Below are 18257 nucleotides of genomic sequence, written 5' to 3' on the forward strand. Positions count from 1 at the left end.
CAGTTTGTTGTCACATTAAACGTGTGCGAATAAATTCAAACACAAGAAATCCTGTAGAAGACTGAAAAAAAATGTATTGAGGATCATCCACAATGTAGTTTCCTTCTCATACTGCACATTCCTCTGTCTCATCCTTCACTCTAGTATTTCTTCAAGTATTCCCACATATTCTCAAAATGTTGCTCCACGAGAATCCAACTGTGCAACATCTATCTCCAGAGAACAAAACTGGTCCAAGCATCTCAAGTAAAATAAAACCTTTCTGGCCCTTTGACTTCATCTATCCGCCCACCATCAACATCCTCTGCGCCACAGAATGTCTCTGTGCATTCATGTCCTACAGATGTGTGACTGCTTGCCAACGTATACACACGATTCTGTGGATGTGTGCTGGTGAAGTTTATCGAAACAGGGACACTAAAAAAGCTTTACTTTTGTCAGCATAAGTATGTATGTGTGTGTGTTCATCAGGCTCTCCAGATGTTTCCGTGCTCCAACAGGAAATGCTCAACTCTGGATCTGCTTTTACAATTGACATTTTTCTGGAGGAACTCCAGAGACCAAAAATGTAACAGCAATCTGAGTCTGTGTGCATCTGACTCAGTGTGTGGGTACGCAAATTGCAGACAGATAGATGGATAGATAGATGGTGCAAGTTTGTATTCGTCTGTGTGTATGGGTCTCTGATGGGAGGTCATGTGATACAGCCTCTGTACTTCCTTTGTTCGTCCAAGGCAACAACAGACAAAAACTGCTTTATTGGTTACTGAGCTGAAGGCAAGTTCACTCAGAAACACACACACACACACACACACACACACACCAAGCAAGGGCATAGGTTTATTTTCAAGTTTTCGGGGGACACACATGTACCAGGAAATATTGAGCACCAAACATTTAATTTCCATTCTTGGGAATTGTAAATGTCCTTGTGTTAACATAAAAGTTTTCTGCTACTTTCATGTTTGTTTTTTGGAGGGGCGGGGGGGGTTCATTAGTATATGTTCCCATAGACTCAGAGCATTCCTGGATGCTTTAAGTGTCATCTTGAACAACTTTTACTATTAATTGTCACTGAAGCAGCTCCTGACTTTATGCTTGGTGACATCCTGATTTTAAAATTTAGCCCTATTATTTTTGGATATGGGAGAGAGTTGTTCATGTTTATTAATATTTCTGGACAATCTTATAACACCACATAACACTGACTGAATTTTGAAACTCGGCGTAGTTCCCCTTTAATCTGACTTGAGTAATGGCTTTTCTGCTAAATTTACCCCTCTATTTAAAGCTTTCCACTTTAGTTTAAATCATCAACACACATTTAAGCACCAGTTTGCATGGCTATATAATTTAAATTTCAGCTATGAATTCTTCACAACAATGTGTTGTGAAAACAAAAGCAAACTTTACATTTGGCAACAGACTGGAGCCACCAAATTACCTCAAAACAAACAGTGGGAAAAAAAAATCAGAATGTCAGAATCAGAATGTGTGAACAATTTGTGCAAATGTTTCCCTAAATCATATTAACTACCCCTCACCTCCCCAACTCCACCCACACACATACCCAGCTCCAGATGGGGAGGGTCTTTTCAACAGAACATAAGGAGGGCTTCCTCCCCCTCTCTGCCCGGACACAAACACCACTGCGCGTAATAGACGACTTTTCCCGTTATTAGAATCACGAAAAAACTCTCTTTATGGCATGTGAAATGCCATTATAGGAAAACTTTTAACTGTTCACATATTAACCTCGAGTTCAAGCGCGACAACATGGGAAAAGTGAACGTCTGCTTGAAACGGAGTTACATTATCGTGATAAGTTTGATCGCGGTAAGTGAAGTGTTTTTCCTCAGAACAAAATGAGTGTGTAAGTGTCTAATTAGTCCTCTTATTATACATAAACTAGCGGTTCTATCCAATGCTTAAATCTGAAAGTTGATTATTTTGATGAAAATGTTTTCAGCAACTTAGTGTTTGTTTGCATTAGAGATGCAGCTCAGCGGAAACATGTTTGAGGAAACATTTTTGGGAGAAAGTAAAACCCCAGTGGACGAAGGGAACACAAACATGATGGTTTTGTAAATAACAGCAACAACAACAACTTTTCAGGACATAATGAGCAAAGTTGCTATTATATATTTGCAGTTATGTAATAGCTTGTAATCATATACATGAATTCGAAAGCAAAAGCCTAAAGTTTTTGATCTTCTTCTTCCTCATCATCATTTTTATAAACAACAGATGGTAACTGGATATACCTAGTATGGACATGAAAACAAGAGACAAACTTGTACAAGTTGTACAAATTTGTCTCTTGTGTCTGCACTAGGTATATTAACCCTTGACAACTTGGGCTTTGATTTCTCTCAAAAACATGTAGAGAAGCAACTTAAGCAACAAGGAAAATAAGCAATATATATATATGTGTGTGTGTGTGTGTGTGTCTGTGTGTGTGTATACATATTTGCTCATTTTTAAAAGAGTCAAACAGCTTGTGAAAGGTGTCTCAATACAGCAAAAAGAAAGAAAGAAAGAAAAAGATGTTGAGCCAGTTTAAAAGGGTTAATTTTGTCACTGTTCTGCCAGACTGGCCACTACCTCGCTGTTGTTCAGTAGGCTATTTATGGATCCATAGCACAATCTGACTCAAGCCTCCAGCAACATGCTCTTCTTTATCAGTGACTACTGGTTGTTTGAAGACCTCATTTTGGGCTGAGGAGACCATTTTCTGACATTGTTTGGACTTCATGCTGAATTGATGTTGCAGTGCATTTACACATATCCACTCCTTTAAATTCATTTAAAATCTGAGTGCAATATCACTTTTTTTTGCAATGTGTTTATCACACAAATAGACATTGAGATGATGATAACAAACATGTTATGTTGTGCAGGCCCTCTTTACACCTCTAATTATAGTGCTGAATGTAATTATAATGAAGTATGTGCTGCTGTTGCAGATTGTCAGTGCCCTGCTGTTGGCTGCCACTCTCTTTAGCCATGGATACTTCCACGAAGATGAAGAGGTACACATGTATTTATTGTAACCATTTGTATTTTAGAAACAGACACAGGACTTTCACCCTGGAGACTTTTGTTTATGCCTTGAAGGTCAACAGTGGCATTTTTAACAACAAAGTAGCATAGTATGCCTGTATGTGTAGCATTCTGTGCTAGTGACGTGTGATGTCTGTCTGTCAGGTAACATATATGATGTTATTTTGTAAAGCCAAATCATGATGTTTTTTCTAAACCTAACCACCTACATCTACCTTACATGTTTCCTGATTTACTGATACTGCTGACCTGGACCTCTGTTTGTTTTCTCCACAGATAGAAAAGATGCTTGCAGGTCTTCATGCCATGTATATTATTTCCATCATAACTCTGGTTTTGACTATCATTGGTGTGTATGGGGCTTGCAAAGAGAAGCAGTGGGCACTTATAGTGGTGCGTAAAGAGAAAACAGAGTTTCATTGTTTTTATGAGTAGTGCATACATCACCATAATCTTTTCCTAAAATCTAATTGCTCATGTCTGTATGTGTGTGTGTGTGTGTGTGTCTCAGTTTGTAGTTGGAATGATCCTGGCCAGTCTCTTCATGATTGCAATTGAAGTTCAAGGACTGGCTTTGCGACCACAGGTATTACAAAGTTGTCCTTTTATGACAATGCTTTAGAACTAGTACACATTTTTACACATAAGGATCATATAAGATAGCAGGCTGCATCAGAACTGTTCACGACCATTTACATTTCAATCCCTGTTTGTGGTTACCAAACCAGGTATTTTTTAACAATATGTTTGGGCATTTCGAGATATGTTTGTAGCGACCAAACCAGGTATTTTTTAATGAGATGCAGGGACATTTCCAGCCTTTTTGTTGCAACCAAACTGGGTATTCTTTAACACGCTGTTGGGACATTTGTAGTTGCAGGTATTTTAATTCAAGTTATGCACATATCAGAGCTGATAAATCCAGACTTTACTTTTTGAAGTTGTGTTTTTGGTTTAATAAAGAAATAAAAAAGACAGCACAGTATAAGATACCTCATCTTTTATAATATATATTTAAAGTACTATAAAACTACCTAAAGACTTTACTTATAAAACATTTAAATGCTTTTGTGAATCACAAATGTGCCTCCAAAAAAACTACATTAACATTTTCAAATTGCTAGTCTAATTTTATATTGATTCGTTTTGCTCTGCAGGAGGCCGAAGAAATGAAGAACTTTTACCTAAATATGCTGCCGCTGAATAATGCCAGTGAGCCTATCATAGACAGCCTCAAGGAAGTACAGACAGAGGTAGGTAACTCTGTGTGTGTGTGTGTGTGTTCAAGTTCAAGCATATATATGTCTTACCTTTCATTTCAATCACATATAAAAGCAATTCCAAATGCTTAAGAAAATCATTAACCAACAAAAAATCCAGACACACACCATCAACAACACATACAAAAACAAATAAGTGAATTAGGTTTTTGTGATACAGAGAGCATGAACTGTCCACCGATGTTAAAGATGTAGAGGATCAAATAAGCTATAGAAGCACATGACGCCCTGATAACTTTAACTCTGTTAAAGACATGACTGGATATCATAAAATGTCTTGCAGTTAAATAGAGAAAAGACTATAAAGTTAGCAGTGCATTACGGTAATCTGCTTTCCTTCCATCTTCCCTTTCAGTTGCAATGTTGTGGACTGGATCAGGGCTACCTAGATTGGGGCAATTACATCCCAGAGTCCTGCCTGTGCGTTGAGGGGTCCATTAATCCATGTGTGAGTGTGAAAGCTACACAATCCCTACATCATTGATGTGTATTATCCAATGATACATCTTCAAGAATACTGAATATAATTGTGGATCAATTTAAGTTTAACATAACGAGAAAGTCAAAAAAGGATTTTCATCTGTGTCAACATGTTGGTTAGAAAAAGGCTTATATGAGGTTCACATTTGTGGATACAAGTAAAGTGTTTTAAAAACAGTTGTAGAAATCTAGGATTCATGTGTGTGTATTCCAGGTGGCAGCTCCCAGAGACAGCAGTGTGTTTGAGCACACGGCCGATGATCAGCCCATCATGATTTATAAAGAGGTAATAAAAGCATTCTTAAATGTTCATTTTTACTGTCACAGTCTGTTTTGTGTCTTTATGCCTTCAGACTGTTTGGGAAAACCGGACTGAGTTGTATCTGTATTATCATTTATGTTGCCTATATTAGTGAGTCCTTCTTTGTTTTTACTTTATTAATGAGAGGATTGTGTTTATTGGGTTTGATGGTTTCTGCTTTTTATGTTTTTTCCCCCTCCTGTGTTCCCTCATTTGCTGATCTTCACATTTGCTCTGCATCAGCCTTGTTAGTCCTCTCTGCTCCACATTTTCTCTCAGCCAATCAGCTCTCTGCCTGTTTCTCTGCCTAATCACCTTATTCCCCTCACCTGAGCTTCTCCACCTGCACTTCATCCCCTTGTCAAACTAGTTTGTATGTAAGTCCTGGCTTTCTGTTCAGTCCTGTTTGAGCTTCTGTTATGTGATCTTTTACTTTCTTTTCCTACTCTCAGACCTTGAACAAAAAGAGATTTACTCAAGTTCCTGTAGCAAACTGCTACAATACTAAATGATGTTACAGTGAAATCTGCATTACAACTACAATGCAAAGAAAAAGCTCCATTTACATTTACTGAATATACTATACAGTATGTGTACATGAAACAATAGCACAAATGTAGACTCATGTAAGACAGCTGTTAAAAAACAAAACAACAAACTGATTTCTCATAAAGATTTAGATAAAAGCTTCAGAATGCAGCCCCTGAAATGAAGTGAAAGCAGCAAGTCCTCACACTGAAACAATGGGCCTTGCATTCCTCTTGAGCACAGAACTAGAAAAACTTAAGTGAACAAAATAACTCTTAATAGTGTAGCATTTCTCTGTTTTCCTCCTGCAGCTTTTCCTTGGACATAAAACAGAAAACCAACCAGGAACTGAACAGATAACCTCATGAATTACAATGCTGCTTTTTCTGTCTGAGTCACATTACAAAGCATGCTCTCACGTCTAGTGAGAACCTGTAGTGTAGTACTGCTTTATTTACAAAGCCTCCTTATATAAAGGAAGGATACTTCTAATGAAATCTTAAGAAACTCCATGAATTAAAAAATGTAGAAAATGTTCTTTTTGTTGTCTGAAACTGCTGGGTTTTTTGAGCTTCTGACCCCTTAAAATAGGGGAACGTACACTTGAAATGTTACATTGATGTATCCGCTCTTCTGTTTTAGTCATGCCTTCCATACTTGATTGAGCATGAGATGATGGACATAAATATTGCATTGGGCGTAATGCTGGGAATCACATTATTCTGGGTATGTATGGTGTCTAAATGTGTCCATCATGACTCCAACCTACCTACCTCTATATTTATTTACTTCGTCTTCACTATTACTTGCTCCTTGCTTTTTGACCAGTACTTTTTCAGCTCTCACACCACACAGAGGAATTTCACAATATTGGTCAAAAAGAAACACAAATTTCAGAAGAAATGTTGGCATTGTAGCGTTCATATGTAGCGGATATGTTAACACAAACTATATTTCTTTATGTTTCGATTTTATGTTGTGCAAAGTGGTGGTTTATGTTAGGATAGGTTTAATAATAATGATAATAATAATACATTTGATTTAAAAAGCGCTTTTAAAAGAACTTAAAGACACTGTACAAGAGTACAAAAGCAACATAAACATGGGCCCAAAATCTGTTTAGGCCCAAAATCCACTTGGGTTAGGATAATATAATATTTTGGCTTTTAATACTTCACTACAAACATGGTTGGACATTTACCAAACTGTCATTAAAAAGACCCACTTTTTTTGCTACAAACACAGCTGGACAAGTTCCAAACTGTTGTTAAGGTGTTAAGGACATTAAGGTGCAGTTTGATTACTACAGACACAGCAAGAATTATCCTGAAGTTTGTTTAAAAAAATCAGTTTGGTCACTAGAAAAATAGCTGGACATTTCCTGAACTGTCATTAAAAAATACTCACTTTTGTTGCTACAAAAACAGCAGTACATGTCACTGACTGTTCTTAAGGCGCAGTTTGATTGTTACAAACATGACTGGACATTGTGCATTTCACCTGTAGTCTTACACTATCCAACATCCCTGACTCCAGAGTAATGACAGACTTATATCATATACATGTAATCTGAACTACATCATATATTGATATGCAATGTACAAATGTAACATATCCTTGGCTTGCAGAAACATACTGCCAACATTTCATTCTGGTGTCATTCTTAATACAAAGCCTCCAGTTTGTCCTTTTGGTTGAGCCCCTTGACTTAAAAACTCCTATATGTTCGAGCTGTTGACAGAACCTTACTGGAGTGGCTCTTCCTACTGTTACCAGTCAACATCCTCAGAGAAAATCTGTCTCTGCATTTGCTTTGCCCTTTGTGCCCCCCTCCGTCTCTTTCTAAAATTGCAGCTCACTTAGGATGAAAGAGCAAAGCATGAATGGGAATTAAAGACCTGTCTCTGTTTTTCTGTTCCTCAGATATTGTCAGTGGTGTTGTGTATTCTCATTTTATGTCGGCTGAATCAGAAGGAAGACACCCCTGTGGTGGTCTACAGTGCAGAGGCAAAAGCAGGCAACTACACTGTTCTTGGAGACGCAGCAGAGTACACCTGAGAGGGATTGGGTCGAGGATACAGACTGTTTTTATGATGTGTAAATATATCAGAAGTGGCCTCCAAAAAGTAAAGTTGCACGAAAAGCCATATTCTTTTTATTTCTTTCTTGAATGTATTGGTTTTGGTAGTTTCAATTTGTTTTATCCCTTTTATTCATGTATGTCCTCCAGAAGATGCATGTTTTTACAATGGAAAATTGTGGGATGTGAAAATGGCCAGAAACAGGGCAAACTGTGAAGAGTTTTTCTTTGTTACAATCAAAGAAAATCAAGATACATAAGCTGTATATTATGTTGAAGACCTACATGAGAGAGGTGGGACAAACTAACACTTGTAGCGCTGTATGTCCAGCGCTTTGCCTTCCAATGTCCTCAGTGGGCATCAAATATTTCAAATGAGTGTCTTAAGTAAAAAAATACATTTAGACTTCCAGAGGTATTTTAATCCCAGATTGGAATTTAGTACATGAACCATGTAAGAATTTACAAGCAGAAAAATGAGGCATATTATATGAAAACAGTTAATTCAAATCAGATGGTTAAAGGAAATGTGGTTTTACACAAAAAAGCACTGATGAAGTTGTGTACAAAAATGTTTACCTTACAGATGTATTAGCTTAATAAGAATGTATGTACTTTGTGGTTTTGTAGCTTTCTGTAATCTTTATATAATTTTCTGCCAAACTTTGCGTACACTTTTATTATTTGATTTTATCATTATTTCAACTTGTTTTAATTACAATTTGATTAGAGAAGCTACTGGACCTTTTGCAACATTTTATAGCACAGTTATATATAATAGGATGTCATTGGTACATATTGGTATTACATGACAGTATTACCAGGATCCGATGCTTTGGTTCATGGCAGGAAGAAATATGAATACAGATAACAGGGGAGGTGCAACTGATAAATTATTTTACATGTTTTGGGTGCCAAAGAAGCAAATCCAAAGTCATACAACAACCCTGCCTCTTATTCTTTAGCAGAACTGAATCACAGCCTCCTATCACTCCCTGAGGCCCTGCATAAAAAAGGAGAATGTGGAAAGTCAACCCAGCCAGAATAAATGTTGGCATTGCACTTTTCAACAAACCAGGGATATGTTACATTTACACATTTCATATGTACCAGATGTGTTGAAATTTTACATTTCTTTAAATTTCAGTTTTCAATTTTATGTTTGTTGTGACGAGACTGTCATGAATTTGTTGTTAAGTTTAGCTACAAAAAAATATGTTTTTACAGTTGGGAAGATGTCATATTTTAAATTACGTTACCGGATTTGGTTGCTCTAAACAAAGCTGAACATGTCCCAAACTCTTGCTAAAAAATACAGTGTTTTGTCACAACAAGCACAAATGGAAATGACCTGACATGTCATGACAAAATATCTGGTTTTGTTGCAACAAACATGGCTTGAAATGTCCCTACGTGTCATTAAAAAATACCCAGTTTTGTTGCAACAAACACAGTTTTCTAGCTACACACCCGTCTTATGCAGACGTGTAGTTAAAAATACCTGCTTTTGATGTATGTTTGTCTCTGAACAATTGTCTCCTGCTCGGCAGCCGTTTTATGGCGGTATTATGGATGGTGGATGGCATCCACTATCCCCTTTTCCCCTGATGAGAAACTTATATACATTTAATGTGAAGTACGTCAGTTTGGAAGTGTTGATTCAATATGAATTGTATAACATGACTGTGGTTTGCAGAAATGCACACTTCCATCATTTTATTCTGACTGGGCTGAGGAAAGTTCAGGTGTTTATCCTCGCCCCGTCTCCTAATCAGGTGTCATACAGTATGTGTGACTTTACTTGCATCATGCTTAAACATGTAACAGCTGCAATGTTTTCATGGACTTGTGTTTCCTGGTTTTCCACAAAAATAAACATCAGGACTTTTTTTTTCCATGATTGTAGCCAAATATGTTGTCATGAAAAAGATATGCTCAGTGATACAATATCTATTGTCTGAAGACAAAAGGATGTGTAACTTCAAATTAAAACAAGTAATGCTAAATTATCATGTTGATAGTTTCTAGTTTTGTACTGTAATGAGCTTCTTTTATGATGTATTGTACTCATGAGACTAACCTGTGACCTTTAGGTGACTTACTTGCCTAAAGTGAAGTTATTTTCTTTCATAGAAACTGAACTGTGGTGGAAGAAGCAGCAATAATTTAATGCCAAATAACTCCATGCTTCATTCCCAAAAAGGGAGTAAAAAGCACAGTAGTGAACGTCTAACGTAGTATAAAATGGACAAATACAAGAACCAGATAATTGAATGTAAATTTTTCAGCTCTAAGAATCAAACAAAGGAACAAGAATCACATATTTTATTACTGCTATTTACAAAATATTACAGTCCATTCCATAAATAAATAAAAAAACAGTGTATGACAGAAATAAGAATACTATCCTTTGCACGAACATATTGTATATTAGGCATTTATGGTTAAAGTGCACAGGTAGACATTGGATCTGTTGTTTCAGATGAAACTCATTCGACATTTTGTTCATCAAGGATGACATTTCAACCGCAGGCAGCTCATGCAGCAAGTCATATTAGAAGTTATGTGGCGTAAAAGGCTTCTTTGGTGAGAGCGGCATCGGTCGGGATATTACAGTCTCTGCAAGAATACTGGTGACGTGTTTCCCTACAGGAGCCTCTCTCAACCTGTCTGCAGTGGCCACAATTACTCCAAACCTTTAAATCAAAATCGGCTGCAAAATAACTGAAGATTTACCGCGTGTCTACTGAATGTGCAACCAAACAGAATCCGCTCTCCTCCCGGTGGGTACAACTCACCCACTTAATGTGCTTTAAGAACCGGATGTAGTGATGAAGTGTCAAATATACATTGTGCATAACAAGGCGTCAAGACATTCTACTGTCCCGTTGAGAGCTGTGGCTCCTTCCATTGTCCAACCTGATTATTTACCCAAGAAAATACATTGCTCAATCATAAATAAATGATTACATTTCAGTCAAAGCACTTTGTAAACACTGTTTAAGAAAGGTGCTACATAACGGTTATTAATATTATTATTTGCTCAAAGATTATTGGTTGCTCTAATGCTGAAAATTCAATAAGTGAGCTTACGACAAGTACGAATGTTTAAATATGTGTGTTGAAAAGAAGTTGGTCCAGTTGATAAATTGAAGTTTTTGCTACAGTAGATGGAGTTCCATTAATATCTGTCATCCCAAAGACTTAGTGATGTATTCAGGTATGACAAAATGGAGATAAATAATATTGAATAATATTCAGACACTTGCTGTAAATAAGAAAATGCCTGGATTAACTCCAGCTACTCAAATAAAACAGATGGTTGGTTAATGCTTGGTGCCATATCCATTTGGAACATAATTTCAGAGATATGACAAAGAAAATGTGCTGATTATTAAAGACAGTTAATGTCATTAAATTGCAATGTTTTTTTACAGCAGTAAGGCAAAAAAATAAATTGATCTATGCATGTGCATTTCTTTTAAATATCAGTCACATGCATCAACAGAAAATTATAATGTCAACATATGTTGCTATAGCACAAATAGCTGGGTTATGGTATACCGCTTAATGTGTTTACATGTGCAAATACAAATAAGTTATGCTTGATAATACAGTAATTTGAAGTGTGTATCAAAACATACTAGGTGACTAGAAGGCACCAGGAACGTATCTGTTTGATTGGAGAAGAGCCATGAACTCCTGTTTCCTTTTGATCTGGCCCATCAGCTTGATGCTCATCACCAGCAGAACCCCCTGGGAGCAGAAGCACAAGAGTTAAAAGCATGATGGGGTGTTGATAAGATAAGATAAGATAAGACTTTATTGTCCATTTGCACGGAAATTTGTCTTGCATTACAAGCTCATCAATCCTTCCAAACATCACACATAAGACATCATAAAAACGACATGAGTTAAATTAAAAACAATACTGAGTTTAAATAACGGCTGCAACATGATTTTCTGCTGACCTGGGATCAAATCTGACCACCAGGAGTCATGACAGGATGCAACACTTGCATGTATTTGTATAATTAAAATTATCTTGATTAAATTAGTTCACTAGAAGCACTAGGAGGAATCTTTATTTATTTATTTTTTTTACAGATTATCTGTCTTGTGTAATTTGACAAAAATATATTTTTATTAAATTTACCAGCTGTAGCTTTATGTTTATTATATACATGGTAGGTAATGAAGAATTATTAGCTGTGTAAAGTCAGACCAAACATATAAATGTGGGGGTAAAAAACACAGACGTACCCAAAACACTCCACTTCCAAACTGTACAGCCATCGCCAAAGAGAATGCAAGCTTCAGTTCAGAAACATAAATTGGCAGGCAAGGCTGTGGAACAAAGTGTGGGTTAATTGTAAAGGTGGTAACAAAAATAGTAGTAAATATAGAAATGACATTGGGAACTACTGCTGTAATTCTTAACAATTTAGAGAGAAAACTGAACAAATTATCAAAAACAATCCTAAGATCTTTTACCTCTTGATAAACATACTGGTTCTTTGGAGCTCCGAGTGTGGCACTGCCCCGTAGTCGAATCTGGTGAGGAGGACAAAATCCTGTCACATGTTAGGACAAAAATGAGCAATAATATGTAGACAAATCAAAATCAAAAAAGAGGAATGTTGTTCATTTTTACAGCCTGGGTAAGCCAGATTACACTTCAGACTGTTTTCATGCGGAGAGCTATATTTCTTGGGTATACTGGATCAAAGACATACACAAGATCAAGGTCACTTAAAAAAAACCCAACAAAAAAGCATCCCCCTCCCCCCATGTGTCTTACTTGACTAAAAATGTGAGGCCACAGGGCCAGAATGAGTCATCTTCACTGCTTATATAAAGTGAGATACTCACGCATTTTCCCGGATAGTGACAGTTACAAGAGGGAGGAATGGAAGCGCCCCAATCTTTATAGCCTTCGATAAGACCACAGCACTCAAACTGGAGATACACACACACACACACACACACACACACACACACACACACACACACACACACACACACACACACACACACACACACACACAGGCCAAGTAAGAAGTAAAACCAAAACACTGACATAGATAAACCTGAACAAAATGCATAATCAATGTAACACACAGAAAGACAAAAACATATCTGCAGTTGCTGGCATTCCCATCATCCCTCATATCTGAGGAATAAATCACGACATTTCAATAATTTGACTGGATTTGTACTGGGAATAATTTAAGGCAGGTTGGTACCTCTTTAAGATAAGACACACCTACTTGCCTGGCCCCGCCCCAAACACTACATATACTGCTGGTGAGGCTTCATTCATGCTTGATTGCCACTGGAGTGATGTTTGTGTCTGTGTGTCTGTGTGTGGGGCATTACTGGTAAAATCCAGTGTGAGAGAGTGTGGTAGCTGGTGTCTTTCCACCTTAGATGGCCAAGAAAATGCCCCAAAAGCATCCCTGAACTAGTCAGTGATGAACACAGAACAGGTTGGCTAAGAGAAAATTTTGGTGGCCCACCTGATAAACCACACAGTTTTCAGCTGTTTGCATTAACAAACCAGTAAACTGCAATGCTAGATATAAGAATTTAAGTGGAAGCTGTCAAGGATGACAAACCAGAGGTTTTCAAGCTTTGAGGCACACCACCAGTCAAATCTTCAGTCAAATCCTGACACACAGACAAAATACACAGATTTTTACCTTTAGTGTGACTTATACTTTCTGAGAATCTCAAAATCTCCCATGTACATTAAGAATATATTCCCACAAATCCACTTAGAAATCGTGAAACAAAGACACTGCAGATCTTGCCTTAGAATGATGACGATTTTAAGTTTTCTTCAGTTTAAAAGAAATTCAGTGATAGTTTTCTGAAAACCCACATGCTCACTGCAAATAGGGACTGCTGATGGCTCATTCGGCATACTTTTAATGGAGCCAATTTCACAAGATGTGAACAAACTGGCTGAAAAAACACTGTAGGCCACAGCTTAGCTACTTGGCAATATTATACTGCTCCAATGCAATATGGGAACTCTAATTCCAAAACTTGGGGAACATTAGTCCACCAAGTCGTATAAAGATGAAGAATAATGTTAGCAGAAGTGATAAAAAGACTAATTCCAGTGCCCGTGTTGATATCTTTGAGATATACTGTATAAGCTTTTACTGTATATATGGATAAGTGGGACCCATCATTTATTGTATGGATTTTAAAATTCATTGAAATTAGCTTTATTGATATATTTTGCATCTCCACTGCACTTTGTAGTGGGAGGAATGTATTATCTGGATCATATATTATAAAACGTGGCCCAATTTGGATGACCCCTGGGGTGCCAACTCCCATGCTGTGATCTACCTGCTCTTTGTGCAGGCAGGTTATCGTTAGGACAACTGAGAACACCTGATGGTGCTCCAGCTTAATTAAATCTAAGTGCAGCTTTTGCAGAGTTTGCTTTAATGCTCCTTTACAACACCTGCACAGTTTCCACTCAAGTACCACACACACCACTGACTTCCACATTGTGAATGTTATGTTAATCAGTGTAAATGCAGGGCAAATTTGGTTCAATTTGATCAAATTATTAGTATTTTTTTTCAAATTTGCAAAGGTGGTTTGACATTTTATTGTGCCCATTTGAGCTGGATCATAAACTATATCACTAAAGAAAAAAAAGCTGCTTACTTCTTGTTGAATGCTATACAGCAGGGTTCTGTTGGCTTTGCTGGTTCCACTGAGCGGCATCATGGAGAGCAGCTTGGACTCCTCACGGAGCACACGTTTCTGAGGAGGCAGAAATCACACTGAACACAGTTCTTTGCATATCAACACAAACTGCAGATGCTCTTTAATGCTATAGGATAACATTAAATGTTGTAAAAATCATAATTGTAAAAGCAAGGCATTCAAGTATCATACCTCATATACATCTTGGTAACTTAGTGCCGTTCGAATAATTATTGTTTGACTGGCTGCAGCCATCCCAGTTGCATACTGCACACACACATAAAGCAACAACAGTGAGTGAAAGAGAACATAGTTTGCAGAAAACAAACAATTTGAAATCATACAACACATTGTTTTAAACAAAGATAAAAAAAAAAAAACGTCTCCAGAGGAATTAAGACTTTCTAAGCCTTTTTTTCCCTGCCACTTGCAATGAAACTTTATAAAACTAAAAGAAAAACAAAAAATATGAACTGACATGTATTACTTAGGAATGGGGAGAATTTTGCCCAAATATTTATTGCAATATAAAACATACTTTTATGGTGATAATGTCAGTGAAGAACAGTTTGTAAATTATTATTAATATCTTTTATTTACCAATTATTTTAAGATTTTGCATTATCTTAATATCCCACATCCTATTTCTTTGCATTTTTAAGACTTTCAAAACACTGATTTAAGGCATGTTAATACCAATTCAGGCCTAATTTTTAGATTAAAGAATTCAATGCCTTTTAAAGAGTTTTTGAGGATCTGCAGGAATCCTGACAGTACGAGAACATGAAGCAGTTTTTCTTTACCAGAATCAAACACCATCTCTTTCCTTTACAGGCCCCGACCACACCGAGCACTGAGAGCAGCAGGCAGCTGATCTCTACAACGTACATTATCACCACAGAAACACTGGACACCAGCTGAGGAGAAAAATAACACTGGTGTTAAAAGGGTACAACGATTGGCAAATGCCCTAATTTATGTAAAAAAAAAACTGAGATAAAAGAAGGTGTATGATTCATCTGAGATATTCACATAAACTTAATACAACAATTCAGTTTTTTTCACATGTATTTCCAACATAGCATGTCTACAGAGGAGGTCAAAGGTCAGGGTTAGAGCGAAAGGTCTGAGCTACGGAACGGAACATTTAGGCCCTGAAGATAATTCACTGTCGTACTGAAGGACACTGTAAGTGGCAGATGCTTGCCAACATGAGGCTTGAACTCCGTCTTTCAGAACAAAGACCAAATAAAAAAAAGTGCTGCTGTGGATTTTTCAGGCAATATTGATGGAAGACCAAGTAAACTCATGCATTAATAATCCCCCAATCGTCCTTGGATGTCCCAGCAACTCTTTTGTTCCTTTTAAAGCCCAACAAGATAAGAGTTATTTCTGCCTCCACATTGCTTATAGGGTATTATTTTCATCTGGTCAGAAAATAATCAGAAGTCTTACTTTGCCGGTTTGTATGAGGTCTCTGTGCCAAGCTACTGTCATTGTCAACATGAAGAAGCACAGCGCCTTTGGAGAAAGGAACACAACAAATTAAAGTCTGCCAGTGAAGACAAGAACTGTAGAAGGCTATGCAGAAAATGCAGGGAAAGGAAGCATTTTAGTTTAAAAATGTCTTAAATTTTGTATTTGATTTTAATGTTGTTTGTCAGTCACTGGAAAAGTGTCACAGGATTAGCCTACAACTATGGTAATTCCCTGAGTTGGACCCATTCAGTACGCAATTCAAGCAGTTGCTTTGGGGCTTTTTTTAACGAACAAGAGATGATGAGAAAATAAAAACTGAACTTACAAAACAATAACTGACATTTTGTGCCGTGTTTTGCAAACAACTAGAGACAAAACGTAAAAGCTTAGGGATGGGTAAAATTGGACAATATAGGTAGGCTAAGTAAATAATTTACTGCCCCCTGTAAAACAAGAAATCCAAGGATTGAATGGTTAAAAAACAATAAACTAAGGGTATAAGAAAAATTACTGCATTTACTGCAGTGTTTTAAAATCATGTTGCTGCTAATAGTCCTCAATTTAGTCTTTAAGCACAAATAATGTACATATAAGCATGTAGACTAAAAATTAAAATGTACAAGTTGGTTCAGTGTCATGTGGTACAATAAGGGGGGTCACCAAACAAAATCCTGCTCTGGGCCCCCAAAAGTCTCGGGCCGGCCCTGTTAATACCATTAAAGGATGATAATATCACAGCCAAATGGACACCTATAATGCACATGACTCTAAAATCGAGGCTGACATCCACAAACACATAGTAAACAGTAGCTTATAGAGATATTACAGATATTCCAGAGGCCCGTGGGAGGAGGGATAGAAGATGCTATTTTGTAAATGCAAATTATTTTCTCATCACATTCATTGTGTAACCTACAACATTATAGTGCATAAAATCCAATGCATGTATTACCACATAGTAACCTGCATTCATTTCGATGGAGAATTGCTGCAGCATGTTATTGAGAGACAGACATAGAGCACTAGCATGGTGTTATCTGGGTCAATAATAATCTGATGATTTAGGTCAAAATAGCAGCATGCAAATCCTAACTTTAATCAGAGAAATAGCCTATACAAGACAATCAAATAGGCCTCTTGTCTTAAATTGCATTCAAAAGCGGTGAAATGTACCTACCATATGCACAGCGTTTGCAAAAATAAACGGCCTTTTCAGGCTCGTTTTATCCGCCACCACGACCACTGCGCTCCGCTGCATGCTGCTGCTTCTCTCCCAGCCTTTAAAACGCTTTTTACATACAGAAAATATTGAGGCTACAGGGCTGTGATTCTGACTGTAAGGGCATTTATCTCTGCGCACAGGACGTCACTGTGATGCACTGGGTGAGGGGTCTGTGCTGCTTTCAATTGCAGTCGGAAAATTTTGGCATCAAGGTGGGTTAGCGCAGGAATGATGTGTTAGCCATGATGCATTCAGGGCAGATCGGTGCAATGTGCATTATGAGCAGGGACGTAGAAATACTGACCAGCTGAAATACACCCTTAGCTCCCAGATTTCTCAGATTTTATTTATTTAGTTTACTAATGGATTATTTATTTTGAACTGAAGCACGTGTTAGTTATAAAACTAGTAAAATTTAAACACGCCCTTCTATACACCACTGTTTGTATGTATGTTTTGTAGATATAAAGCCACTTTCACTGTTGCACCAATTAAAAAAGAGCACTCACAAATTTTGTTCCAACATTTAATTAAAAAAAAAAGATTTGCTATAGTCCATTACGCACATGGACAAAAAAGACCTGACGTAAAATGAAAAAATAAACATAACAAGTAGGGCTGGGTATTGTTTTGAAAAAAAAATCATGATACCAGTACTCTTAAAGTGATGATGACACTGATAGAGTACTTGATTTGATACCCTTTTTTTCCTACTGCATTCCCATTAGATGAATGGAACCGTTCACTTGTGCAAAATGCCACCAAACGCCACAGGTGATAAGTAGAGCCATACTTCCTATTGTTTTAGTGGCCTCTCAGGGATGCTTAACTGCCAACTCCATCATACACTGCCCCTTATTTTATTACAACATAGGCCAGTTATGATAAAATATGCCTGACCATGTAAAGGCCCCCCACTTTGGCAGGTTAGGATTAGGGGTAAACTAATAAAAAAGCCCTCTAACAAGAAATGCAAAGTTAATAACAGCAATTTAGTGCTCTGAAGACCTGTTCATCTAATTCTGCCTCCACCCAGAAAAAAAATTAAAAAATGTTGAAACTAATTCCCGGTTATGTTCTTTATCTTAAGAA

At 37.2% G+C, this 18257-nt stretch overlaps 2 protein-coding genes across 2 annotated transcripts; one reads left to right on the forward strand and one right to left on the reverse strand.

Moving 5' to 3' along the window:
• The first annotated feature begins 1625 nt into the window (after nt 1–1625).
• Nucleotides 1626–9741, forward strand: LOC121961724 (tetraspanin-8-like). Its single transcript, XM_042511783.1, has 9 exons — nt 1626–1836; nt 2967–3032; nt 3340–3456; nt 3575–3649; nt 4221–4316; nt 4699–4791; nt 5038–5109; nt 6295–6378; nt 7576–9741. Exons 1-9 carry the CDS (start codon nt 1777–1779, stop codon nt 7708–7710), a joined length of 798 nt encoding a protein of 265 aa, XP_042367717.1. The 5' UTR covers nt 1626–1776; the 3' UTR covers nt 7711–9741.
• Nucleotides 9742–10756: 1015 nt separating this feature from the next.
• LOC121961653 (tetraspanin-8-like) lies at nt 10757–17279 on the reverse strand. The gene is made up of 9 exons (XM_042511717.1): nt 17121–17279; nt 15920–15985; nt 15268–15381; nt 14657–14731; nt 14423–14521; nt 12605–12691; nt 12227–12286; nt 11996–12079; nt 10757–11488 (listed from the first exon to the last, which is right to left on the reverse strand). Exons 1-9 carry the CDS (start codon nt 17199–17201, stop codon nt 11384–11386), a joined length of 771 nt encoding a protein of 256 aa, XP_042367651.1. The 5' UTR covers nt 17202–17279; the 3' UTR covers nt 10757–11383.
• Between the last annotated feature and the right edge of the window lie 978 nt (nt 17280–18257).

Source organism: Plectropomus leopardus, chromosome 22 (genome assembly GCF_008729295.1).
Source record: "Plectropomus leopardus isolate mb chromosome 22, YSFRI_Pleo_2.0, whole genome shotgun sequence".
Taxonomy (NCBI): domain Eukaryota; kingdom Metazoa; phylum Chordata; class Actinopteri; order Perciformes; family Serranidae; genus Plectropomus; species Plectropomus leopardus.

Bases quoted from the DNA above. Each gene is read 5' to 3' on its own strand.
- LOC121961724 (XM_042511783.1), top strand. From the start codon at position 1,777: ATGGGAAAAGTGAACGTCTGCTTGAAACGGAGTTACATTATCGTGATA. The intron at 3,033-3,339 runs GTACACATGTAT...TTTTCTCCACAG, and splicing joins ACTTCCACGAAGATGAAGAG to ATAGAAAAGATGCTTGCAGG. The intron at 3,457-3,574 runs GTGCGTAAAGAG...TGTGTGTCTCAG, and splicing joins AGCAGTGGGCACTTATAGTG to TTTGTAGTTGGAATGATCCT.
- LOC121961653 (XM_042511717.1), bottom strand. From the start codon at position 17,201: ATGCAGCGGAGCGCAGTGGTCGTGGTGGCGGATAAAACGAGCCTGAAA. The intron at 15,382-15,919 runs GTAAGACTTCTG...TTTTCTCCTCAG, and splicing joins ACCTCATACAAACCGGCAAA to CTGGTGTCCAGTGTTTCTGT. The intron at 12,080-12,226 runs GTAAAAGATCTT...TTTGTTCCACAG, and splicing joins ACCAGTATGTTTATCAAGAG to CCTTGCCTGCCAATTTATGT.